We start from the raw sequence: 25,271 nt of genomic DNA, 5'->3' as shown, positions 1-25,271 counted from the left end.
GCGATGGAAACATGGCATATTGTTTTGTTTAAATCTTTACTGTCATGTTAGGTCTGGAGTGATGAGCCGCGGAGGCGATGAGGGAGCCGTGAGTCGAGGTGACGGGCTGACAGGCCGAGGTGGAGACATGAGTCTGGAGGCCGGAGGTGGAGCCGGGAACTCAAGCCTAGTGAGGGGAAGCCGAAAAGTGGCCAAAGCAGAGCAGAAGAGCTGGATGGCAGGAGCAGGGCCAACGGATCCAGCGGACTGGCCTTGACCAGAGGAGAAGGGATCAGGACATCGGAAGGTATTAGAGGATGAAGGCGTCCAGACGGGACTGGAGAATCAACGGAGATCAATTTTTATATCAACTATGAATTGCATAATCTTGTGAATTGGTACGTTTCGTCAGGTCATGAAGAAATATAGAGCTGAGTATCGTCAGCATAACATGATCAGATGATAAGAGTAAATCATTTGTAACTCTGATGAGAGCAGTCTTACAGTCATTCAAATGATCACAGAAGTACTGGGATAAAAGTAAAAAGATATTTATTCAGTGTTGTCCACATTACAAAAGTTCACAATGCTGCTGCAGGTGAAATATAATAACACGTTTGGGCATTATTATATTAAAAAAGCTCAAAAGACTTCTGCGTTGTTGTCTGTGAACTAATCAAACAACAAAAGAAAACGAGAAAATTCACTCGCTATTCTAGACAGAATAACTTTAACTATATTTGTAATGTATAGCCTATATTTTGTTAATAAATTTCAGTGTTATTTTACATTTGATTACAGTTTCTGACCTGAATAAATTAAAGGGTTTATTTCAATCCTATCTTTGTTCAGTTCAGTAATTATTTGTGCAATCGCTCATTTGTTTATTTGTTCTTTTTTTATTACTGAATGTTTACTTGTCTTTAATAATGCTTGACATTTATATCAGTTAGGCTAGATGTTAAACACCATTATATGAATTTCATTATTTCATTATATGAAAAACTTACACAAAATTAGAAACTTAATTAAATAGGTTTAAGTAATAAAATGACTAAAACTGAAATAAAGCCAACATCAAATGACATAAAAAGCTGAAATTATGAAATAAAAAGTCAAATTGATGAGGTAACAAGTCTAATTTGATATTGAAAAGTCAAAATCACGTCAGTTAAAAGTATTTGATAAAAAAGTTTAAATGATGAGATTACAAAATCAAAATTATGACTAAGTCATAAATATGAGATTAAATTAATAAAATATTAGATAAAATATCATGCAAATGACTCACTAAGTCATAATTATTTGTCATAATTTATTTTTATTTTTTTGGTCATAATTATGAATTTCTATCCCATCATTTTGACTTTCTATTAAATTTTGACAATATATCTCATAATTATGACACTGTTGTTTACCTAAGCATGTTTTTTTTTCTTGTGCGGTGGAAATTGGCTTCTGTGAATATTTATAAATAAATAAATAATGACAATAGCACATAATAACATTAGCCTACTAAAACTAGAATTAAACTAAAAATGTAAAAATGAAAGTTAATTTGAAATATAAATAAAGTAAATATTAATATAAATATTTCTAAATAACACATAACAGCATGTTTGCACTTTTCTAAGCCAGCAATTAGATCAAACTCATGCTGGGTAACCAGCAGATAGATAGAATGAATTTTCGTTTTTTGTGTGAACAGTCCTTTAAAACAAAAAATACATGTGTAATGTCAGTGTGTAATGTAAAACGACAAGGACTGTGATAAACTTGCCTTCGATGAGTCTCTCCCAGTCTGCTGTAAAAGCGTCATCAAAAGCGGGTCATAATGACGCCCTGAGGCCCAACACCTGATGCTTAAACACGTCCGGCCACATCCATCCATCACAGCGCCTCTGAAATGTGACAGCCACACATTACATCATTAAATATTCATGAGCATAAACATGCAAATATTTTGCTCAGGCCTCTCCTTCAGCACAGTTAGTTTGATAATGTTAACGTTAATGTGACGGGTATGGGTTAACTAATTCATCAGCATGGACATTTCAATGAGACCACAAACGCTTTAAAAGGGGTGGTTGCATGCGATTTGACTTTTTTTTAACTTTATTTAGTGTGTAATGTCGCTGCTTGAGCATGAACAGTATCTGCAAAGTTACAGCGCTGAAAGTTCAATGCAAACGGAGATATTGTCTTTTAAAGTTACGGCAGTTTATTGCCTACAAAAGCGGCCGGTTTGGACTACAACGAGTTTCTTCCTGGGTTGGTGACATCATAAACCCTTGCTAGTCTCCACAGATGTGACTTCTGCCCGTAATGGGAAGGGCGTGGCGTTTCCATGACAACCTGTGCTTGGCACTTCAGCCAATAAAAATACAGGAAACTACATTTGGCCATCTGACCAATCTAAGACCATTGCGTTTTTCAGAGGGAGGGGCTTCATAGAAGCAGGAAGCAAACGAGCCATTCAAAGGACAGTACGTCCCCTACTGCTGATTGGCTAGTGTTTTGGCGCGCCATCATGAACAGATACGCCCCCTACTGCTGATTGGCTAGTGTTTTGGCGCTCCATCATGAACGGATACGTCCCCTACTGCTGATTGGCTAGTGTTTTGGCGCGCCATCATGAACAGATACGCCCCCTACTGCTGATTGGCTAGTGTTTTGGCGCTCCGTCATGAACGGATACGCCCCCTACTGCTGATTGGCTAGTGTTTTGGCGCTCCGTCATGAACGGATACGTCCCCTATTGCTGATTGGCTATTGTTTTGGCGCGCCGTCATGAACAGATACGCCCCCTACTGCTGATTGGCTTTTGTTTTGGCGCCGTCATGAACAGATACGCCCCCTACTGCTGATTGGCTAGTGTTTTGGCACTCCGTCATGAACGGATACGTCCCCTACTGCTGATTGGCTATTGTTTTGGCGCCGTCATGAACAGATACGCCCCCTACTGCTGATTGGCTAGTGTTTTGGCGAGCCGTCATGAACAGATACGCCCCCTACTGCTGATTGGCTAGTGTTTTGGCACTCCGTCATGAACAGATACGCCCCCTACTGCTGATTGGCTAGTGTTTTGGCGCCATCATGAACAGATACGCCCCCTACTGCTGATTGGCTAGTGTTTTGGCGCGCCGTCATGAACGGATACGTCCCCTACTGCTGATTGGCTAGTGTTTTGGCGCCATCATGAACAGATACACCCCCCACTGCTGATTGGCTAGTGTTTTGGCGCTCCGTCATGAACGGTACGCTCCCTACTGCTGATTGGCTAGTGTTTTGGCGCCGTCGTGAACGGATACGTCCCCTACTGCTGATTGGCTAGTGTTTTGGCGCCATCATGAACAGATACGCCCCCTACTGCTGATTGGCTAGTGTTTTGGCGCTCCGTCATGAACGGATACGCCCCCTACTGCTGATTGGCTAGTGTTTTGGCGCTCCGTCATGAACGGATACGTCCCCTATTGCTGATTGGCTATTGTTTTGGCGCGCCGTCATGAACAGATACGCCCCCTACTGCTGATTGGCTATTGTTTTGGCGCGCCTTCATGAACAGATACGCCCCCTACTGCTGATTTGCTATTGTTTTGGCACTCCGTCATGAACGGATACGCACCCTACTGCTGATTGGCTAGTGTTTTGGCACTCCGTCATGAACGGATACGCACCCTACTGCTGATTGGCTAGTGTTTTGGCACGCCGTCATGAACAGATACGCACCCTACTGCTGATTGGCTAGTGTTTTGGCACCATCAGGAACAGATACGCCCCCTACTGCTGATTGGCTAGTGTTTTGGCGCCGTCATGAACGGATACGTCCCCTTCTGCTGATTGGCTAGTGTTTTGGCGCCATCATGAACAGATACGCCCCCCACTGCTGATTGGCTAGTGTTTTGGCGCTCCGTCATGAACGGTACGCTCCCTACTGCTGATTGGCTAGTGTTTTGGCGCGCCGTCATGAACGGATACATCCCCTACTGCTGATTGGCTAGTGTTTTGGCGCCATCATGAACAGATACGCCCCCTACTGCTGATTGGCTAGTGTTTTGGCGCGCCGTCATGAACGGATACGTCCCCTACTGCTGATTGGATATTGTTTTGACGCTCCGTCATGAAGGGATACGTCCCCTACTGCTGATTGGCTAGTGTTTTTACGCTCCATCATGAACGGATACGTCCCCTACTGCTGATTGGCTATTGTTTTGGTGCTCCGTCATGAACAGATACGCCTTCTACTGCTGATTGGCTATTGTTTTGGCGCTCCGTCATGAAAGGATACGCCCCCCACTGCTGATTGGCTAGTGTTTTGGCGCTCTGTCATGAACGGATACGCCCCCTACTGCTGATTCCATTATGAATGGATACGCCCCCTACTGTAGATTGGCTATTGTTTTGGCGCTCCATTAAGAATGGATATGCCCCCTACTGCTGATTGGCTAGTGTTTTGGCACTCCGTCATGAACGGATACGCCCCCTACTGCTGATTGGCCATTGTTTTGGCACTCCGTCATGAACGGATACGTCCCCTACTGCTGATTGGCTATTGTTTTGGCGCTCTGTCATGAAAGGATACGCCCCCCACTGCTGATTGGCTAGTGTTTTGGCGCTCTGTCATGAACGGATACGCCCCCTACTGCTGATTCCATTATGAATCGATACACCCCCTACTGTAGATTGGCTATTGTTTTGGCGCTCCATTAAGAATGGATATGCCCCCTACTGCTGATTGGCTAGTGTTTTGGCACTCCGTCATGAACGGATACGCCCCCTACTGCTGATTGGCCATTGTTTTGGCACTCCGTCATGAACGGATACGTCCCCTACTGCTAATTGGCCATTGTTTTGGCACTCCGTCATGAACGGATACGCCCCCTACTGCTGATTGGCCATTGTTTTGGCACTCCGTCATGAACGGATACGTCCCCTACTGCTGATTGGCCATTGTTTTGGCACTCCGTCATGAACGGATACGTCCCCTACTGCTGATTGGCCATTGTTTTGGCACTCCGTCATGAACGGATACGCCCCCTACTGCTGATTGGCTAGTGTTTTGGCACTCCGTCATGAACGGATACGCCCCCTACTGCTGATTGGCTAGTGTTTTGGCACTCCGTCATGAACGGATACGCCCCTTACTGCTGATTGGCTAGTGTTTTGGCACTCCGTCATGAACGGATACGCCCCCTACTGCTGATTGGCCATTGTTTTGGCGCTCCATTAAGAATGGATATGCCCCCTACTGCTGATTGGCTAGTGTTTTGGCACTCCGTCATGAACGGATACGCCCCCTACTGCTGATTGGCCATTGTTTTGGCACTCCGTCATGAACGGATACGTCCCCTACTGCTGATTGGCCATTGTTTTGGCACTCCGTCATGAACGGATACGCCCCCTACTGCTGATTGGCCATTGTTTTGGCACTCCGTCATGAACGGATACGCCCCCTACTGCTGATTGGCCATTGTTTTGGCACTCCGTCATGAACGGATACGTCCCCTACTGCTGATTGGCCATTGTTTTGGCACTCCGTCATGAACGGATACGCCCCCTACTGCTGATTGGCCATTGTTTTGGCACTCCGTCATGAACGGATACGTCCCCTACTGCTGATTGGCCATTGTTTTGGCACTCCGTCATGAACGGATACGTCCCCTACTGCTGATTGGCCATTGTTTTGGCACTCCGTCATGAACGGATACGCCCCCTACTGCTGATTGGCCATTGTTTTGGCACTCCGTCATGAACGGATACGTCCCCTACTGCTGATTGGCCATTGTTTTGGCACTCCGTCATGAACGGATACGTCCCCTACTGCTGATTGGCCATTGTTTTGGCACTCCGTCATGAACGGATACGCCCCCTACTGCTGATTGGCTAGTGTTTTGGCGCTCCGTCATGAACGGATACAATGTTTTGGTATTTGCTGTTTGTCTTACGTAAAATAATAAAAAATCTTTTTTTCAAGGAATGTTTTTTTGAAACTGTAGACAAAGAAAAAAAAATCATTTGATACATCATGCTTTTATGGATTAAATATGTGTGAATATGGAGGTCACACAGAGTTTCTCTCCAAACACAGATGAAAAGAAGTCAGTGGAGATGAATGTTGTTTCTGACAGAACAGAAAGGGCTGTAATGTGACTAGATACAAATGGTGCAGGCCTGCCAGCATATCAATGCCGCATTAGAATTGCGTTTATAATGGGATATTGAGTCCAGTATTGACCTGTTAATAATGGCGATGAATGGGGTCACGACAAACTCATTATTGCTGTCAGGAAGATCTAGTTAACACACTTCTGAGCGCTACTAAAGCATGGAGATTTAGAGAGCAAAATGAATGCAAGCTATTTTAATCTGGCTGTAGACCATTTTCCGTCGTGGTATTTTACACCAACCAGTGGATCAGACAATGAAACTAATTTTAAAGCACATTTGAAACTTAACACAAAAGTTTAAGTGTGGATTTAAAAAAAAACACTTTTACAGTTTAACTTAAACAAAAGTTGACAAACTAGAAAGTACCAAGGAATTTAATGCCGAGATATTATTTATATATATATATATATATATATATATATATATATATATATATATATATATATATATATATATATATATATATATATATATATATATATATATATATATATATATATATATATATAAATAATATATAAATAAAACACACACACATATATTTTTTATTTATTCTGTTTTAATTTTGTTTGTTTTTATTTATTATCTTAATTTTTTTAAATCTTGCTCTATTTTATATTAAAATTGTTGTATTTGTTGTTAATTATTTTTTTTTGTTGTTTATCTTTTATTTTATTTGTATTGTTATCTTATTTTTATTTTGTAATTGCATTTTATATTTTCATTTTATTATTTTGATTTAAATTTGGATTTTTTTATATTTTTGTTAATTATTTTATAAAATTATAAAAATAATTTTATAAAATTATATAAAATAATTTTTTGTTATGGATTTTTATTGTATTTTAATGTTGTTTATTTTTATTCTATTTTATTCTATTCTGTTTTGTTATTTATTTAAATGTTCATTTTTAAATCACCTCCTATTTTATATTTTCATTTCGTTCATTTTTGTTAAATATTTTATTTTTATGTTATTTTCTTATTTACTTTTTACTTTCTTATTCTTGTTATTTTACTTTGTTTTTTTCTAGTCTATTTTTTATTGTAATTTTCACTTCATTTCTCATTCCTGTTGCACTGTGCCATTCCCCCAACCCTACCCCCAAATTAATGCAAATATATAATTTAAAGAAAAAAAATGTGGCAAACTACATGCCCATTTTGTTGAGGTTGTATTGGGACGTGTTTGAAATCAGATACTGAAGTCTGTTAATTCCTCACTCTGGAATAAAGTTGGGAAAGCTTTGGTATGACGGATCTCAGAGGCTTGGGAAAAGTAAAGGAGGCCTTAATAATTTATGATAGTCTCAGCTTTTCAAAAGTACTCAAGCGAGTCCCGTTTCCCCTGACATTTAATTTGTCTGAAAATCAGAGAGCGTGCAAGTCTGATTATCTCCACGACCCCATCCTCCACAAATCTGTGCTTTCACCATCACTGAACATCTGAAACACTGTCAATATCACAAGCCACATCCCATCAGAGAATAATGACGCATCTGATCAGGCTGTGTTTGCATACGAGCGCCTGGACGCTGTTGAACTGCATGATGCAGATAAATGATTTAACCGTGACAAACATAGCCTTGTGTGGTAAGGCAAAGACATTAACATGGTGTTAAAAGCATTATTTTCTTTGATTTCTAAATACTTAAATGTCATTTAATGCATGTGGGTCATTGTATATATCAAAATAGGCCTACCATGATAAAGCCGTTGTACTTTTTTAAAGGAATATATTGTTAGTTAAAATAGACGACTGGGTCAGAGCATCTCCAAAACTGCAGCTCTTGTGGGCTGTTCCCGGTCTGCAGTGGTCAGTATCTATCAAAAGTGCTTCAAGGAAGGAACAGTGGAGAACCGGCCACAGGGTCATGGGCGGCCAAGGCTCATTGATGCACGTGGGGAGCGAAGGCTGGCCCGTGTGGTCCGATCAAACAGACGAGCAACTGGAGCTCAAACTGCTCAAGACGTTAATGCTGGTTCTGATAGAAAGGTGTCAGAATACACAGAGCATCTCAGTTTGTTGCGAATGGGGCTGCAAACCAGTCAGGGTGCCCATGCTGACCCCTGACACCGCCGAAAGCACCAACAGCGTCACATGAGCATCAGAACTGGACCACGGAGCAATGGAAGAAGGAGGCCTGGTCTGATGAATCACGGTTTCTTTTACATCACGTGGATGGCCGGGAACACATGGCACCAGGATGCACTATGGGAAGAAGGCGAGCCGGCGGAGGCAGTGTGATGCTTTGGGCAATGTTCTGCTGGGAAACCTTGGGTCCTCCGTCCATGTGGATGTTACTTTGACACGCTCCACCTACCTGAGCATTGTTGCAGACCATGTTCAGCCTTTCATGGAAACGGTATTCCCTGGTGGCTGTGGCTCTTCCAGCAGGATAATGCTCCTGACACAAAGCACAAATGCTTCAGGAATGGTTTGAGGAGCACAATGAGTTTGAAGTGTTGACTTGGCCTCCAAATTCCCCAGATCTCAATCCAATCGAGCATCTGTGGGATGTGCTGAACAAACAAGTCCAATCCATGGAGGCCCCACCTCGCAACTTATAGGACTTAAAGGATCTGCTGCTAACATCTTGTTCCCAGATACCACAGCACACCTTCATTGGTCTAGTGGAGTCCATGCATCGATGGGTCAGGGCTGTTTTGGCAACAAAAGGGGGACCAATACAATATTAGGTCATAATGTTATGCCTGATTGGTGTATATACTGTAGTGTATTTCAGTTGGGTCATTTAATGACATCCTCTGATATACTGCTCTACGTGTGAGCGGGAGAGTATAAATGATTTGTGCAGTCTGTCAGAGAACCAAAAGTATGAAATATACGCTATAGATCTCATTATTTTAGGTTCTACCTTGAGCAGATATCAGGCCCGAATGATACATGCATTTTTGCTGAATGATACGAGGGTCGTTTAGGATGCATTTGATTGTAAATGAGTCGTGAAATGGAAATTGTGGTGTTTAATGTAGTATATAGAGTAAAGGCAGTGGGTGTGTGTTGAACTTTGACCTGAGACTGAATGACATTGAGCTTGATATGGTGCGAAAGCAATGACTGACTCAACAGCGCCTCCAAGCGGTGACATTGTGTCATTGTGCAGAGAAAAGCATCCAGGTGTGAGGCCATTGAATGAATAAATAATCCTTGGATGCGTAGCGCCATTAAATAGACAAAGCAATTGCTTCAGAATAAATAATTCCTCTGCAAAATAGATCTCGTGTTGTTGCCCCGTGCACGTCTGGCAGATTGAAAAAAGGGAAATGAGTTGGAGAAGAAAATGAGTAACACTATAGAACCACTGAAGAATACTTAGATGTTTGATTCCTGCAAATGTGACATCCTACAATTTCCTGATGATCGTGGTGATGGTTTTGATAATAGTGAGGATGATGATGATAATAATTGTGCCAATGATGGTGGTGATGACAATGTTAATGATGATGACAATGTCGATGTTATGCTGATGATGGTGGTTGTGAGGAAGATGATGGTAATGTGATGTTATGAGGAAGATGATGGTAATGTGATATTATGATGGAGATGATGATGGTAATGTGATGTTATGATGGAGATGATGATGGTAATGTGATGTTAGAGGAAGATGATGGTAATGTGATGTTATGATGGAGATGATGATGGTAATGTGATGTTATGATGGAGATGATGGTAATGTCATGTTATGATGGAGATGATGATGGTAATGTGATGTAATGAGGAAGATGATGGTAATGTGATGTTATGAGGAAGATGATGGTAATGTGATGTTATGAGGAAGATGATGATGGTAATGTGATGTTATGAGAAAGATGATGGTAATGTGATGTTATGATGGAGATGATGGTAATGTGATGTTATGATGGAGATGATGGTAATGTCATGTTATGAGGAAGATGATGATGGTAATGTGATGTTATGAGAAAGATGATGGTAATGTCATGTTATGAGGAAGATGATGATGGTAATGTGATGTTATGAGGAAGATGATGATGGTAATGTGATGTTATGAGGAAGATGATGGTAATGTGATGTTATGATGGAGATGATGATGGTAATGTGATGTTAGAGGATGATGATGGTAATGTGATGTTATGAGGAAGATGATGGTAATGTGATGTTAGAGGAAGATGATGGTAATGTGATGTTATGAGGAAGATGATGGTAATGTAACGTTAGAGGAAGATGATGGTAATGTGATGTTATGAGGAAGAGGATGAATGGTAATGTGATGTTATGAGGAAGATGATGATGGTAATGTGATTTTAGAGGAAGATGATGGTAATGTGATGTTATGATGGACATGATGATGGTAATGTGATGTTATGAGGAAGATGATGATGGTAATGTGATGTTATGATGGAGATGATGATGGTAATGTGATGTTATGAGGAAGATGATGATGGTAATGTGATGTTAGAGGAAGAAGATGGTAATGTGATGTTATGATGGAGATGGTAATGTGATGTTATGATGGAGATGATGGTAATGTGATGTTATGAGGAAGATGATGATGGTAATGTGATGTTATAAGGAAGATGATGGTAATGTGATGTTAGAGGAAGACGATGATGGTAATGTGATGTTATGAGGAAGATGATGGTAATGTGATGTTATGAGGAAGATGATGATGGTAATGTGATGTTATGATGGAGATGATGATGGTAATGTGATGTTATGATGGAGATGATGGTAATGTGATGTTATGATGAAGATGATGATGGTAATGTGATGTTATGATGGAGATGATGATGGTAATGTGATGTTATGATGGAGATGATGGTAATGTGATGTTAGAGGAAGATGATGATGGTAATGTGATGTTATGAGGATGATGATGATGGTAATGTGATGTTATGAGGAAGAGGATGATGGTAATGTGATGTTATGAGGAAGAGGATGGTAATGTGATGTTATGATGGAGATGATGATGGTAATGTGATGTTATGAGGAAGATGATGATGGTAATGTGATGTTATGATGGAGATTATGGTAATGTGATGTTATGATGGAAATGATGATGGTAATGTGATTTTATAATGGAGATGATGATGGTGATGTTGTGTGATGTTATGAGGAAGATGATGGTAATGTGATGTTAGAGGAAGATGATGATGGTGATGTTATGAGGAAAATGATGGTAATGTGATGTTAGAGGAAGCTGATGATGGTAATGTGATGTTATGAGGAAGATGATGGTAATGTGATGTTAGAGGAAGATGATGATGGTGATGTTATGAGGAAGATGATGGTAATGTGATGTTAGAGGAAGATGATGGTGATGTTATGAGGAAGATGATGATGGTAATGTGATGTTAGAGGAAGATGATGATGATTATGATGGTAATGTGATGTTAGAGGAAGATGATGGTGATGTTATGAGGAAGAGGATGATGGTAATGTGATGTTATGAGGAAGATGATGATGGTAATGTGATGTTATGAGGAAGAGGATGATGGTAATGTGAGGTTATGAGGAAGATGATGATGGTAATGTGAGGTAATGAGGAAGAGGATGATGGTAATATGATGTTATGAGGAAGAGGATGATGGTAATGTGATGTTATGAGGAGGATGATGATGGTAATGTGATGCTATGAGGAAGATGATGATGGTAATGTGATGTTATGAGGAAGATGATGATGGTAATGTGATGTTATGAGGAAGAGGATGATGGTAATGTGATGTTATGAGGAAGAGGATGATGGTAATGTGATGTTATGAGGAAGAGGATGATGGTAATGTGATGTTATGAGGAAGATGATGATGGTAATGTGATGTTATGAGGAAGATGATGATGGTAATGTGATGTTATGAGGAAGATGATGATGGAAATGTGATGTTATGAGGAAGAGGATGATGGCAATAATGCTGAATGCTATGTTGAAGGTGGTGATGATGATGATGGTGATAATGTGATGATGATAATGCTGCTGATATGGCAATGGTAGTCATGGTGATGGTGGTAATCATCTGATGAAGATGATGGCCATGATGATAATGATGGTTGTTATGGTGATGGTGGTAACAGTGTTGTCGTGGTTTAGATGGTGGTCATGAAGTTGATAGCAGTGATGATGATAATGTGATAGTGAGTTTATTAGTGATGTTATGGTGGCTGATGATGTGATGGTATCATAGTGGTAATGATGGAGCAGCTTGTCAATCTCACACCAGCATAGTGTCTGGAGCAGTGGGCGTAAAGGTAACCTTCCTCAGCTACTGTACATCGAGAGAGAGAGAGAAAGAGAAAGAGAGAGAGAGAGAGAGAGAGAGAGAGAGAGAGAGACTCAGTCTCACCTCTGTGGGATGAAGGTGTCTAGAGACTTCAGGTCAGAGGTCAGATGTTTCACAAGACAAATGCTCATCTCAAACATGATTTATCAGCAAACGCGACTTATTGTTTACCGGCAGTCCGTGTTATTTCTGTCTCTGGAGGCGTCCGTCTGTATTAAACTCCTCCATCAGCAGGATCTGCTCAGGTCTTCTGCAGAGGTGAAAACAGCACCGGCCCTCATAACCGCAAATTAAAACCCAGAGGAAAATGCAAATTAGCCATTAGTCAGCACAGAGAAATTAGCATTGTGAGGTTTATTAATGTTCAAGATCAGTTTTAATGAGGGCAATTATTTGCACCTGCAGGTTAATCATTCGCCGATTAAATCAACCTGACTCTGGTCTTATTGGCCTGTGAGATCACATGGTTATATATATAAACCACAAATAAGGGCAAGTTTAAACTCCTGCCAGATGAGTTTGATTAGAGCGCCATCTGCAGGCCACAAGTGTGTTTCGTTTCACAGGCGTAATATTCGTTTCAAAGGCTGCTTACACAGTATATACTATTTTGTAAAAAGCTTAAATATATAAATACAAATAGGTTTATCCTCATGCAAATTCCACATTAAATTTAAACCATTATAATGATCTTATAGAAGACAATTCAGAGCAGTTACAGCATTTTGTCAGACGTTACAAAAGATGAAAGAGTGATTTTAGGTCAAAGGGTTTATTTAAGTTGTCAGAACAAAGACAATCCATCAGTATGATTGACAGGTGATAATCATAAACATCATCATCATCATCATCATCCCTTCTGCTGCTGAAACTATAAATCAGTGCTCCACAAACACACTACAACCTTAAAACTTCAAACCTTTACAACTATAAAACACTGACACTGGAATTCAAAACATAATTCTTGAGTCAATTCAATTCGGATTTTATTCATACTTAATTTTAAGTCTACACTCGTTCATTGTGCTGCAGGCCACTCTTTAAAGTGGTTTTATAAAGTAAACAGGAAAACTAATTATGCAACAAACAAAAAAAAGCCCTATTACAAAAATATCGCTATTGTACAACCACATAAACACAAATCACACCCACCGAAGCACTTGAGGAATTGTCCCAGACAACTCCACCTCCAAAATCATATACAATTGTCATACAATCAGACACACACACACACACGCAACTAGTACTCATACACATATGATTTACACAGCGACGTCTCCGTCCAAACAGACAAAAAACACATTCAACCAAAAGACAAAAGCTGCCTTCAGAAAACAGAACAAGGCAAATCTACATGCAAAAGGTCAATCTGCATTAAATTATACACGTTATAAGATGAAGAGCTTATCAAACAGTGTCCTTGTGAACTTCAGAGCCCTTTAAAATCAAAGCTACTCTAGCAAAATGCATTTATATATTCCACTAAAATGAAATTATATCATTACAATCCTTTCATATGACTATATATATATACTTCGTCTGACGTACTGTAGCTAATAGCACAGTTTAAGTGGAATTACGACTATCATTTATAGACATGGACTAGAGGGAATAAACAAAAACAAGAACATAGTGCTTTTTTTTTTAAATATCAAGATTAATATTTAAGATGAGGCTGGAAAGTATATGCATTTTTAACACATGCAATGGAAAAACAACAAATAATAAGACAAGTGAATTCCCAGGGGACTATATATATATATATATATATATATATATATATATATATATATATATATAAAATAAATGGGCATTTACTGTACCAGGATCAGATTTGAATGCAAATAAATACAGAACGTCTCCTGTAACAATAAAAACACACACACGAGGCTTTAAAAGACGCAGAACTCATAAACCCGAGAGAATCGGTGACATGATGAACGCTCGTAAGGAACACGTGAATAGAATTACAAATGAAACATTGATATCACGTAAAGTTAATTTTCTGTAAATCCTCTCGGTCACCACGCGAGCGATGACGGATTGATTATCGTGCAGCATGCATAACCAACCCATGCGACATAACCCGAGCCTAAATACATACGGTAACTAGCACGTAAATCACTCACCTGAGAAATAAAGTCCACGAAACCTGTCAGTTTATATTCAAACTCTATCCAGTACGACATCCTCAAACCTTCACGACGACATTAGATGCACAATAAACTCAAATAAACATGAAACCAAAGAGATTAAAGGTGACTCGTTTCTATTAATAAATTAAATGGCGGCGCTCTGAGGCTTCCCGAGCTAATCTGGATTCGAAAGTGAAGCGATGTGGAAGTGGTTTCCTGTTCACACTCGGATCCGTGTGTCAGAACTCCAGAGGGCCGAGGTCGCTGAAGTCGCAGTCGAACAGCTCGCTGACGCCCTCGTGGTCCTCCAGGCCGAAGTGATAATCCTGGCTGTGCGGCGGGGAAATGGAGATGAAGCCGTCCAGCGGGAGGCCGATGGCATCCGCCGCGCCGCCCCGCTCCAGCAGGAAGTCAGACGAGCCCAAAGGAGACAAGTCGAAATCCGGCATCTCGCAAATGCCAGAAAACGAGTCCAGAAACGACTCTGAAATTATGAAATGATTCAAGAAACGGGACATTAAAATCATGGGGAGAAACGTTATTTTGGATTGTTTATCACAAGCGTGAATTATTAATTGTTATTATATTGTATTTATTTGTATGTTTTTCAAATCAAAATATACATTTGTGTGTGTGTGTGTGTGTGTGTGCGCATGCGCATGTTTTTATGACATATGAGGAGACAAATGTGTATAATGACATGGGTATGACACAGGTATTACAGGAGAGGGTGAAATATGAGGACATCACCCATGTCCCCACTTTACAAAAGGCGTATAAATCATACAGGAGGAGTTTTTATGAGAAAGTAAAAATGCTGAATGTTTCCTGTGATGGGTAGGTTTAGGGGCAGTGTGTGTGCGTGTGTGTGTCGTGATGGGTAGTTTTAGGAGCAGGGGCAGTGTAGGGGGATAGAAAATACGGTTTGTACGGTATAAAAACCATTACATCTATGGAATGTCCCCACATTTCACAAAAACAAACATTTGTGTGTGTGTGTGTGTGTGTGTGTGTGTAAAATTAATGTAAAATATAAATCACAAACATTACATTTGGATTTAACATTTATGACTCAAATTTGTATTTCCAATTTCATTTATATTTAATATTTTAAAATATCTTTAAAATTTGAAAATTTGCAATTTACATTTAAAATGATTTAACATAAATATATAATGTCAAATCAAAATGTAAATCACAATATATTAGATTAGATTTACATTCATGCCTAAAGATGTACATATCACACTTATATTTAATATTTTAAAATACCTTTAATATGTACATTTGTATTTTACATTTAAAATTATTTAACAAATATTATATTTGGATTAATCGCATTCAACTTTTATGCATAAACATATACATTTAATGTCAAACTTATATTTAATATTTTAAAATACCTTTAATATGTAAATTTGGAAAATAATTTCACATAAATGTACACAATAAATTTGAATATAAGTCACACATTTTATATTTGTATTAAACATTTATATGATTAAGAAGAACTTTTAATATATTTAAAACATGTATTTTAAATACATTTTAAAATACCTTTAATATTTATATTAAACTTTACATGTTGAGATGTACATTTAGATTCCCTCTAAAAACATACATCATAAAATGTTTAAAAATGATACACTTGGAAAATATAACACAAATACAGTAAATCAGGCAAAATAGTTTTTTGCTGTGCTAAAGTGACAAACAAGACAACGATTTTAATAACTTAATTAAGATGCAATCCCGTTTAAACGATCATATTTACCCGAGTCTGCGGCCAAGGGCAGAGGGGAGGAGCTGGGGGCCGGCGTTGATGATGTCACTTCCTGCGAGATGAAATCCGTCTGCGGAGGGCTCTGACTGGACGATTTGGCTGGACTACAATCGGTGACGGGACTACAGACCCCAGAACTGTCCTCGGGACACAGAAACACGTCGATTGGGCCTTTGGAGCTCTTCAGAGAAATCTGGTAACCCTGAAATACACACACAGGATGAATAACACACACACAGACACATTCAGGAGTGCAGAAATGTAGCGTCAATTATAGCTCTGTGATTTATATCAATAAAATAGCTTAGAAACTAAAACGTTCAAAATTATCCCGATTATCAATATTATCATGGTTTTGTCCAAATAAGATTAAAGTGTTTAAAAAGAACAGATGCGCACACTTAAAACATTTCAAAAAGTTTTATATGTTTTATATAAGTTTTATATTAACAAACAACAAATAAAAGTAAAAGCGTTATAGGCCCCATTTACACTGCATGGTTCAAGTGACCCAATTCTGATTTTTTCCTCTCATGTGGCACAGATCTAGCCTAGAAATCTAGACGCACCCTAGCGGCAGCAAATTTAATCTGCCGGCAAGTGTCGTCCAGGAACTCTCAATACCCTTCTGAGCTGTATTCCTCTCAATCTGGACAGGCCAATCACATCGTGTATAGAGTCGGTGGGCGGGGCCATAATGACGACGGCCGAGTTGCGTTTGCGTGCTTCTAGTAAACACAGAAACTGGCGAACGGCGGCGGTCTTTCGAATCAGCTTTGACCGCGACTCTGGAAGACTTGGAGTTAAGCTTTTCTCTGAGAAAAGAACAAAGAACGGCACTGAAGTCATTCTTAAAAAGGGAAGATGTGTTCTGAGTTTAGCCGACCGGATACGGCGAATGTTTAATCTGTCAACAAGCTCTGCTTCACCTTCGTTGCTCTGGTTGGTTCAGCACATGTAAACCCCAGATCGGTTTAGATAACGTCTCATGTAAACAGTCCACTGGATATTTCAATCAGAATTATTTTAATCGGAATGACAAAAAAAGTGTGCATGTAAACGTGGCTAGTGTCTAAAAGCTGATATGTGACAAGGTGTACAGAAAACAAGCTGAAAAAAAACAGAACCAAAACCCCAACATGTTTTATAAGCTGTTGACCCCAAAAAAACCTGTTTAAAGACATAAAAGTGCATACATGCACTAACAGAGACAGAGCGCAGCATGTTATATATCACTGCAGAGGAGGTGGTTAAAATCTCTCCAGGGCGAGACGACCTCTACTAGCCCATCACAACTATCCTTCTCAGTCTCTTCAGTCAATAAAAACACTGGCCATACTCTTTATATTGCCTCATAATTTGATAACGGTTGGTTTGCAAAAACTCATGTGCTGTTTATGATGCTGCTATACAAATTTTCTTAATATATTTGTAATATATGTGGCAAAATAGATATAAAATTGACTACGACCACTGGAGGGGAAAGTAATCAGCGACAGGAAATATTATATATAAAACTGACATATGATGATATTTGACAACATGTTTACTGCACACGTAGGCATACTGAGGGTCAGGATCCTAAAAGTTACTCATTCTTCCTGCTGAAGCTTCATGTCCTATTGCCTGTATCCACTATTGTCTCCTTAAAGTAAACGCTCGTTTTTTTGGGCAGCTTATAAAAACGTAGTTATGTTTTTATTTTGTGGGTTGTTTGCTGTACACCTTGTCACATATCAGCGTTTAGACATTGTTCTGTTTTTTTGTAAAAAGTCCGAAATGACAAAGAGGCCGCCTCACGCAATGCAAAGTCAATGGAGAGCATGAAAAGCAATTTCGTGACTTGTTCTTGAACGTGTCAAAATCCCCGTCTTTGCGACTGTCCTCGTAAACCTACTCATTTGTGTCTTAAATAAATGGTAATAGTTTAAGATAAAGCATGTGTAGTATAAGGCTTTATGAGATCCCAGTAGGCTATAATGAGGTCTTAAAGGTATAGTTCACCCTAAAATGAAAAATATATCATCATTTACTCACCAATTCATTGGTAAAGGGATATGTAGCATAACATAAGTGCTACTACTAAGAGTGCAATGTCAATACAGCCTGATTGAAATTTTGCATAAGCTTAATTTATTTTGTCTAAAGACTATACATAAAAAAGCTACTAAAATTATGTTGGTAACGGCAGTTTGACTAGAAGTAATGACTAAAACTAGACTAAAACTATGAAAGACAAAATGACTAAAATGTGACTAAGACTAATAAGCATTTTCGTCTGAAGATTAAGACTAAATCAAAAATGGCTGCCAAAATTAACACAGATAGCAGCACCTTTCCTTTTGCATGTCCTGCAGACAGGGTGACATTACTCGATTCAATTTCTCTCAGGACTTTTGTTAAAGCCAGAATATGACCACACCTCAGATTTGGTCCTTTTAGTTGGCTGAAAAAGAGCTGTCGCTGCTTTTCACCATTTCTTCTGATTCAAAAAACAATGTTAAGTTAACGTCTGTGTCAGACTGATGCTGGCTGGACAGGTTTTACCAAGAGTTTTAAGTCCCAATAATCAAACATTGTTTTTAATGAGAATTACATTTTAAACGATAATATTAACCGTCAGTAAATTTTATTGTGGTTTATCGTGAAAACGGCGATCAACCCTATCTCAGCTTGAGGTTCAGGCTTATTCGACTCGACTTTAGTACACACACTTCATATACTGTATATACACAAAGTTTTAAAAGCAATAGTAGTCTATAACACATCCTCATGTACACAAATAAATCAAGTGTGTGTGTTGGCTCACCTCAGTGGGTTCGGACACCTGCATCTGCGTCTCTGGGGGAGCTCGAATCACCATGATGATCTGCTCCGGAGGGTTGACCGTCTCACGCAGGTCCTGGCATCTAACGTACCCAAGCTTGACTTTGTGTTAAAGATCACAATATCCACAAATTAAACATGGTAGCCTTCTTGAGATGCTCATTTTCCGCTCCGAGACCCAATATCAGCTCCAAAACTACTCACAGTTAATAATAATAATAACAACAATACCTTTTATTGAAAGGCGCCTATCAGAACACTCAAGGACACCGTACAAACAAGATATAAAATAAACAAGATATAAAGTATGAAGCAAACAAAACAACTTACACGTCAATAATTCAATGATATCATTAAAAGCTAATCTAAACAGATGTGTTTTTATCTGAACTTTAAATTGGGAAATTGAATCCAATTGTCGAATTTCCACCCAAACCCATGAGGAAAGACTACAATAAAGAGCTAAAGGACCCGATGAGAAGATCAGGCTCTCCTCTGAAGGATATTTCTTGTTGTGCGTGTCCTCTGTGAGGAGCCGTAGCTGTAAGCTGCATTTGTTAATGAGCTCGTCGAGTTTCTCCTCGGCCTCCGTCAGCTCGGACACTTCCCTCTGCAGCTCCTGAAACCTGGCCACGGTCGCCCCGTCGATACGATTGCCCCTGAGGACACACCAAACATCACACATCAATCAATCAATCAGCTTTATTTATATAGCGCTTTTACAATGACGATAGTTTCAAAGCAGCTTCACAGTGTTAAACCAAGGGGGTAATCTAGCACTCGGAAAGCGTTCCTCCCATAAGGGCGGCCATTGCTAACCAAGCCATCACCTGGTGTTAGCATCCCATTGACTCCCATTCATTTTTGAGTCACTTTGACAGTGAATAACTTTACATCTGAGACGTTTAAAGACTCCATTTGTCCATTGTTTATTTCTAAAGAAACACGACAATGCATAAAAGGCTCCGTTACCTTGTATCTTACACTATCGCCCCGTAGAAGCAGTTTTTGTAAAAATAGGCTAGCGATTGCGTCATAACCAACGCGACTGTCGCACAGTTGAGAAATTACCGTATAGACCTGAGGAGACGCTCAGAAGCAATCTTTTACTGTCTATGAGACAGTCGGGGGGACGTGGAGACATAAAGTCTGATTAAGTCAAGGGAGAAGAATGGGGAGAAGCCCATAGTGAGCCAAAAGCAACGGGACAAAACATTTAAACAACATTACTCAGATTTCACTTTCTACAACTACTAGAAGACCTACAGCTGTCCGACAGGAGGCTCACGTCACATCTACGTCGTCAAGCTCAGTCTGAGCCGGCGCAGTTCGCTCAGCCATCAGGAAGTGAGTGCCTCTGATTGACTTCATTTTCCGCCGTTGAAGTCAATGGGATCGCTCTGTCCATTTCTTTTACTGTCTATGTGTTAAACAGGACAATATTGCAACAAAATTAGATTGGGCTGTACAGTCGTTCTGGAGAAAACCGTGTTATGTTATCAGCTCATTTTAATTTATTATATAGCGACAATGTTGGCAGATCAGTTTCATAGTTTATAGAATTAAATAAGCCCTAATTTAATTAATTTTATTTGTATGTTTAGTTGAATAACTCTAATCATATTTTTATTGTCCCCAACTGAGCAAGCCAACCCAAAGGCGACAGTGGTAAAGGAACCAAAACTCCATCAGGGCATGATGGAGAAAAATAAACCTTGGGAGAAACCAGACTCAGCCGGGGTGCCAGTTCTCTGGCCTATTAACACACCGTGTAAGATTATTATTCTGTCCACCTTACAGGTCAGAAATCATATTAGATTGTAATATTCAAAATTTCTGGGTATCACACAAGAGACGGGCTTATTGAGGATGGAGCGTCGATTACACAAGAGTATGAATATTTGAAGCATCGAAGTCGTCGCACCCGAGACGGGTTTATTGAGGATGACGTGCCGGTGAAGCAAATTCAGAAGAGATACCAATTGATTGACACATGCAAATAAACAACCACAAAGTCAGATGTGAATAAAACAGTAACGCTCTAAAGAACCTACAGCCACTGAATGTTGTTCTTGGACTTCTTGGAGATCAGGTGAATTCCCTCCAGGACGTTGGTGATGTCGTAGATGCGCCGTTTCTGGACGTCCAGCACCTGAGAGGCCCAGTTTAGGTCCACCACGCCGTCTGGAGACTGAGCCAGAAGATCCAGGAAGCGTTTGGTGGTCAGATTCAGAGACGTGTCGTAGCGGGATTTCTCCGTGGCCAGTTTAGGGACTGAAACAAAAGCAGATTCCATATTAAAAACAGTTTTTCACTGCAATGTAGCAGGGCCGTAACCAACGTAGACATTGAGGAGGTCCCCGCCAAATTATTAAATGGCCAAATTGTCCCCCCTAATATGTGATAATTTTGATGCTGATCTGCTGTACTCCATTATACACTCTTCCTTGTGTTTGTTGCAAGGAAGGCAAAATGTTAAATTGTTAGGTTGGTCAGCCTCAGTGGTCTAAAAGTGCCTGTCACTGTCAGAAGGAAAGAGATGGCCAATCAAATCAAAGAAGGCTGGGCTTAAGCCCAAAGTATACTTCACTTTTAACATGTACGTGAGGGTCAGCATACAATACACGACGGGAATTTCGTCATCAGAAGAGTACGCGATGTGCAACGCCGGATTTTTGTAACCCAGGTCGCACATGCATACCTAAAGGTTTAGTTAACTCAAAAACTACAATTCTGTCATTAATTCCTCACCCTCATGTTGTTCTAAACCCGTAAGACCTTCGTTGATCTTCAGAACACAAATGAAGATCTTTTGATTAAATCCGAGAGCGTCCTGTCCCTCCATAGACAGCTATTTAATAAACACTTTCAAGACCCAGAAAGGTAGAAAAGACATTGTTAAAATAGTCTGTGTGACTCCAGTGGTTCAGGCTTAATGTTATGAAGCCACGAGAATACTTTTGTGCTCAAAAACAAACAAAAATAACAACTTTAGCTGCAATAGCTGCACTATTTACAACGGAAACTGCAGGAGACGTGTGCAGGCTACAGCAAAATTGTTGAATAGTCATTATCTTTGTTTGTTTTTGTGCACAAAAGTACTCTCGTGGCTTCATAACATTAAGGTTATGAAGATTTAATATGATTAAATCATCATATTAGAATGATTTCTGAAGGATCATGTGACACTGAAGACTAGAGTAATGATGCTGAAATGATCACAGGAATACATTTTACTGCATATATTCAAACAGAAAACAGCCATTTTAAATAGTAAAATATATCACAATATGCCAGTTTTTCCTGTGTAAATAAATGTGGTCTTGGTGAGTACAACAGACTTGTGTATCTATTAATGTTCACCAGTTTGACAAGCGTCCATACCTCTGGGTGGTGCGGGTGTAGCCGGAGGTGCAGGTCCATGTGAAGCAGATCGGGAGGTGCAAATGTACTGGTGATCACTGTCTAAATCCAACTTCCTCTTTACCTAAAGTCAAAAGGCACAGAGACATGTGTCCTAAAACAATAAGGTGACTTTAATGACAAAGTGAAACCTGCACACCAGTAATTATGCTGAAGGTGATCAGGAACCACTCCTTCTAAAATGTAAAGGGTTAGTTCACCTAAAAATGAAAATTCTCTCAATAATTACTTACCTTCATGTCGTTCAACACCCTTAAAACCGCTGTTCATCTTCACACACAGATGAAGATATTAGTGTTGAAATCCGATGGCTCAGAAAGGCCTTCATTGACACTGATGTCATTTCCTCTCTCAAGACCCATAAAGGCACTAAAGACGGCGTTACAAAGCCCATCTCACTACAGCGGCTCTACGATCATTTTATGAAGTGATGAGGATAGTTTTTGTGCATAAAAAATGTAATAACTTATATAGTGATGGGCCGGTTTCAAAACAAAGATTTGAACGGTTATGAATCAGCGAATTGATTCAAAATTCGGACTGATACACTGATTCATAACCGTTCAAATCTTTGTTTTGAAACCGGCCCATCACTATATAAGTTGTTATTACATTTTTTATGCACAAAAACTATCCTCAACACTTCATACAATGATTGTACAGCCGCTGTAGTGAGATGGGCTTTGTAGCGACGTCTTTAGTGCCTTTATGGGTCTTGAGAGAGGAAATGACATTGGTGTCAATGAAGGCTTTTCTGAGCCATCGGATTTCAACACTAATATCTTCATCTGTGTGTGAAGATGAACGGAGGTCTGACGGGTGTCGAATGACATGAAGCTAAGTAATTAATGAGAGAATTTTCATTTTTGGGTGAACTAACCCTTTAAACCTTTGAACATTTGGGTCAAAACTGTAACCTTTGAGTGACATCATGGAATGGAATTTCCAAATGTGAACATTCCAAAATGGAATGCTGAGGTGGAACCCAAAGGCTACAGACCCACTAAAAAGGCTGGAGTCGTACCGGCGGTCGGCCCAGAGCCGGTCTCCTGTGGTCCTGGAGGGTCGTGGTGGCGGTGGTGGTGTGATGTGGGGTGGCAAAAAGCAGGATGTCCCCCGCTGCAGTGCTGGCCGTGGCTGTGCCGGGCGTGGAGATGATGACGATTTGATGATCTTCACTAAGATCAATGCTGCCATTGTTCAAGAGAGACTCAAAATCAGCCAGCAGGTCCTCCGAGGTCTGACCCGAGATAAAACTCTCAGACATATCGTGCTAGAACAGCAGGGGTTACTTGGTCTCTGGGTGTATTCTCAATCCTGACGGTGGCCTTCAGCGCATGGGAACGGGTTGCTTTTCAAATTGCATGCACGAGAGAAGGTACAGGAGTCAGTGGAGTTGGGAAAACCATGTTCTGACAGGTTTCAGAGCAGTGCACAATGAAAAGCATGTTAAACACAGGCCTTGTCTGAACATATGGGTGAGACTCCCAGACCACAGCAGGGCCAGAATGTAGGTCAACTTCAGTGTGCAAAACAAAAAGAGCAACTTTACATCAGTAAAAGTCAAGGATAAGACCATGCATGTTATTAATAAACATTTTAGATGTGTTTCACATGCGTGATGAGCTTAGATTTGACAATCCTTTGTTTTAAGGAAGTGCTTTTGAAAATGGCAGCAAAGCATTATAAATAAACAACATCACATACAAATTGATTATGATACAAATTCAACTTTTAAAGTGCATAAAACATAAAGTCATCAAGTATAGTCCTCTAACGATTGATGTTTTCAAGAGAAACAGAGTTTGTTCTCACGTGAGCATTGGTAAACGTGTTATAAAGTTGTAATTAAAATGCTAGATGAAGTAAATATAAAAGTATAACCCGATCCGGATGCCGTACAAAGCCAAAGCCCGGTTTCTTTTCTCATCTGACACTTTAATCCACAATATGCTTCGCTTTTGTCCTTTTTAGTGACTCCATCCAGGAAGTATTGTCATGAAAGTTCAAATAATACCCAGATGTTCGCTTATTTCATGCATAAATCCATTGATACAGAGGGAAGGTGCGGTCCGACAGTCCCTGCGCGCGACGCGGCCGGAATCGCTTCTGTTGTTGTTGTTTTCTTTTTGTGTTCCAGCTGATCGGAACCTGCTCTAAGCTTTACGCGCCAAATCTTTTTTGCCGCGAAACTGGCACGTGCCAGCATGCCGCGCATTGATTGGCTGAGAAGTTGCGTCCTTCGCGCCTCGCGTCAGCGTTCCCAGGCCGCTGATTGGCTGGAGAGGCCGTCACTCAACGAGTTTCTTTATCTTCGGGTTATTTTGTTTTAAAAAATAAAAGATGATTGAATGGAAAACTACTTTAGGATTCATTTATTTTTTTTATTTTTTATACGAGTAATGGATAAACAACGTCGTTATGAAAATAACTAAGATCAGTTAGATATGTCATTATTTGTATATTTATAGGCTAGAAATAAAGAACCATATTGATTGTCCTCTATAAGCTTCTGTTTATTAAAGCTTGTTGTTCCTAACGAATTTGTTGTGAAATGTATTAGTCTATGTGATCTAATCAGCTTTAATTTCATATCAAATCCCAATTTTTTCCCCCTTTTTTTTACTCAAATGAGAAAGTTGCATTAGACTATTTAAATCTATAATATATTACGCCTTTATTTTACTGCATGTTTATTT

General features: G+C 39.7%; 1 protein-coding gene and 1 long non-coding RNA gene across 2 annotated transcripts; both read right to left on the bottom strand.

The window, feature by feature from the left end:
• Positions 1-514: 514 nt before the first annotated feature.
• LOC137079189 (uncharacterized) lies at positions 515-12,896 on the bottom strand. Its single transcript, XR_010905416.1, has 3 exons — positions 12,577-12,896; positions 1,760-1,880; positions 515-644 (listed from the first exon to the last, which is right to left on the bottom strand). It is a non-coding gene; the product is annotated as an uncharacterized lncRNA (long non-coding RNA).
• Positions 12,897-14,223: 1,327 nt separating this feature from the next.
• Positions 14,224-24,742, bottom strand: e2f1 (E2F transcription factor 1). The gene is made up of 7 exons (XM_067447149.1): positions 23,597-24,742; positions 22,534-22,636; positions 21,204-21,423; positions 19,658-19,808; positions 19,133-19,249; positions 16,315-16,525; positions 14,224-15,024 (listed from the first exon to the last, which is right to left on the bottom strand). Exons 1-7 carry the CDS (start codon positions 23,837-23,839, stop codon positions 14,780-14,782), a joined length of 1,290 nt encoding a protein of 429 aa, XP_067303250.1. The 5' UTR covers positions 23,840-24,742; the 3' UTR covers positions 14,224-14,779.
• Between the last annotated feature and the right edge of the window lie 529 nt (positions 24,743-25,271).

The sequence above is a fragment of the Pseudorasbora parva genome, chromosome 6 (genome assembly GCF_024679245.1).
Source record: "Pseudorasbora parva isolate DD20220531a chromosome 6, ASM2467924v1, whole genome shotgun sequence".
Lineage (NCBI taxonomy): Eukaryota > Metazoa > Chordata > Actinopteri > Cypriniformes > Gobionidae > Pseudorasbora > Pseudorasbora parva.
This window is presented reverse-complemented; position numbering and strand designations above follow the sequence as displayed.

Bases quoted from the DNA above. Each gene is read 5' to 3' on its own strand.
- e2f1 (XM_067447149.1), bottom strand. From the start codon at position 23,839: ATGTCTGAGAGTTTTATCTCGGGTCAGACCTCGGAGGACCTGCTGGCT. The intron at 21,424-22,533 runs GTATGGACGCTT...CTTTTGTTTCAG, and splicing joins TACACCCGCACCACCCAGAG to TCCCTAAACTGGCCACGGAG. The intron at 16,526-19,132 runs GTGAGCCAACAC...TGTGTATTTCAG, and splicing joins AGGTGTCCGAACCCACTGAG to GGTTACCAGATTTCTCTGAA.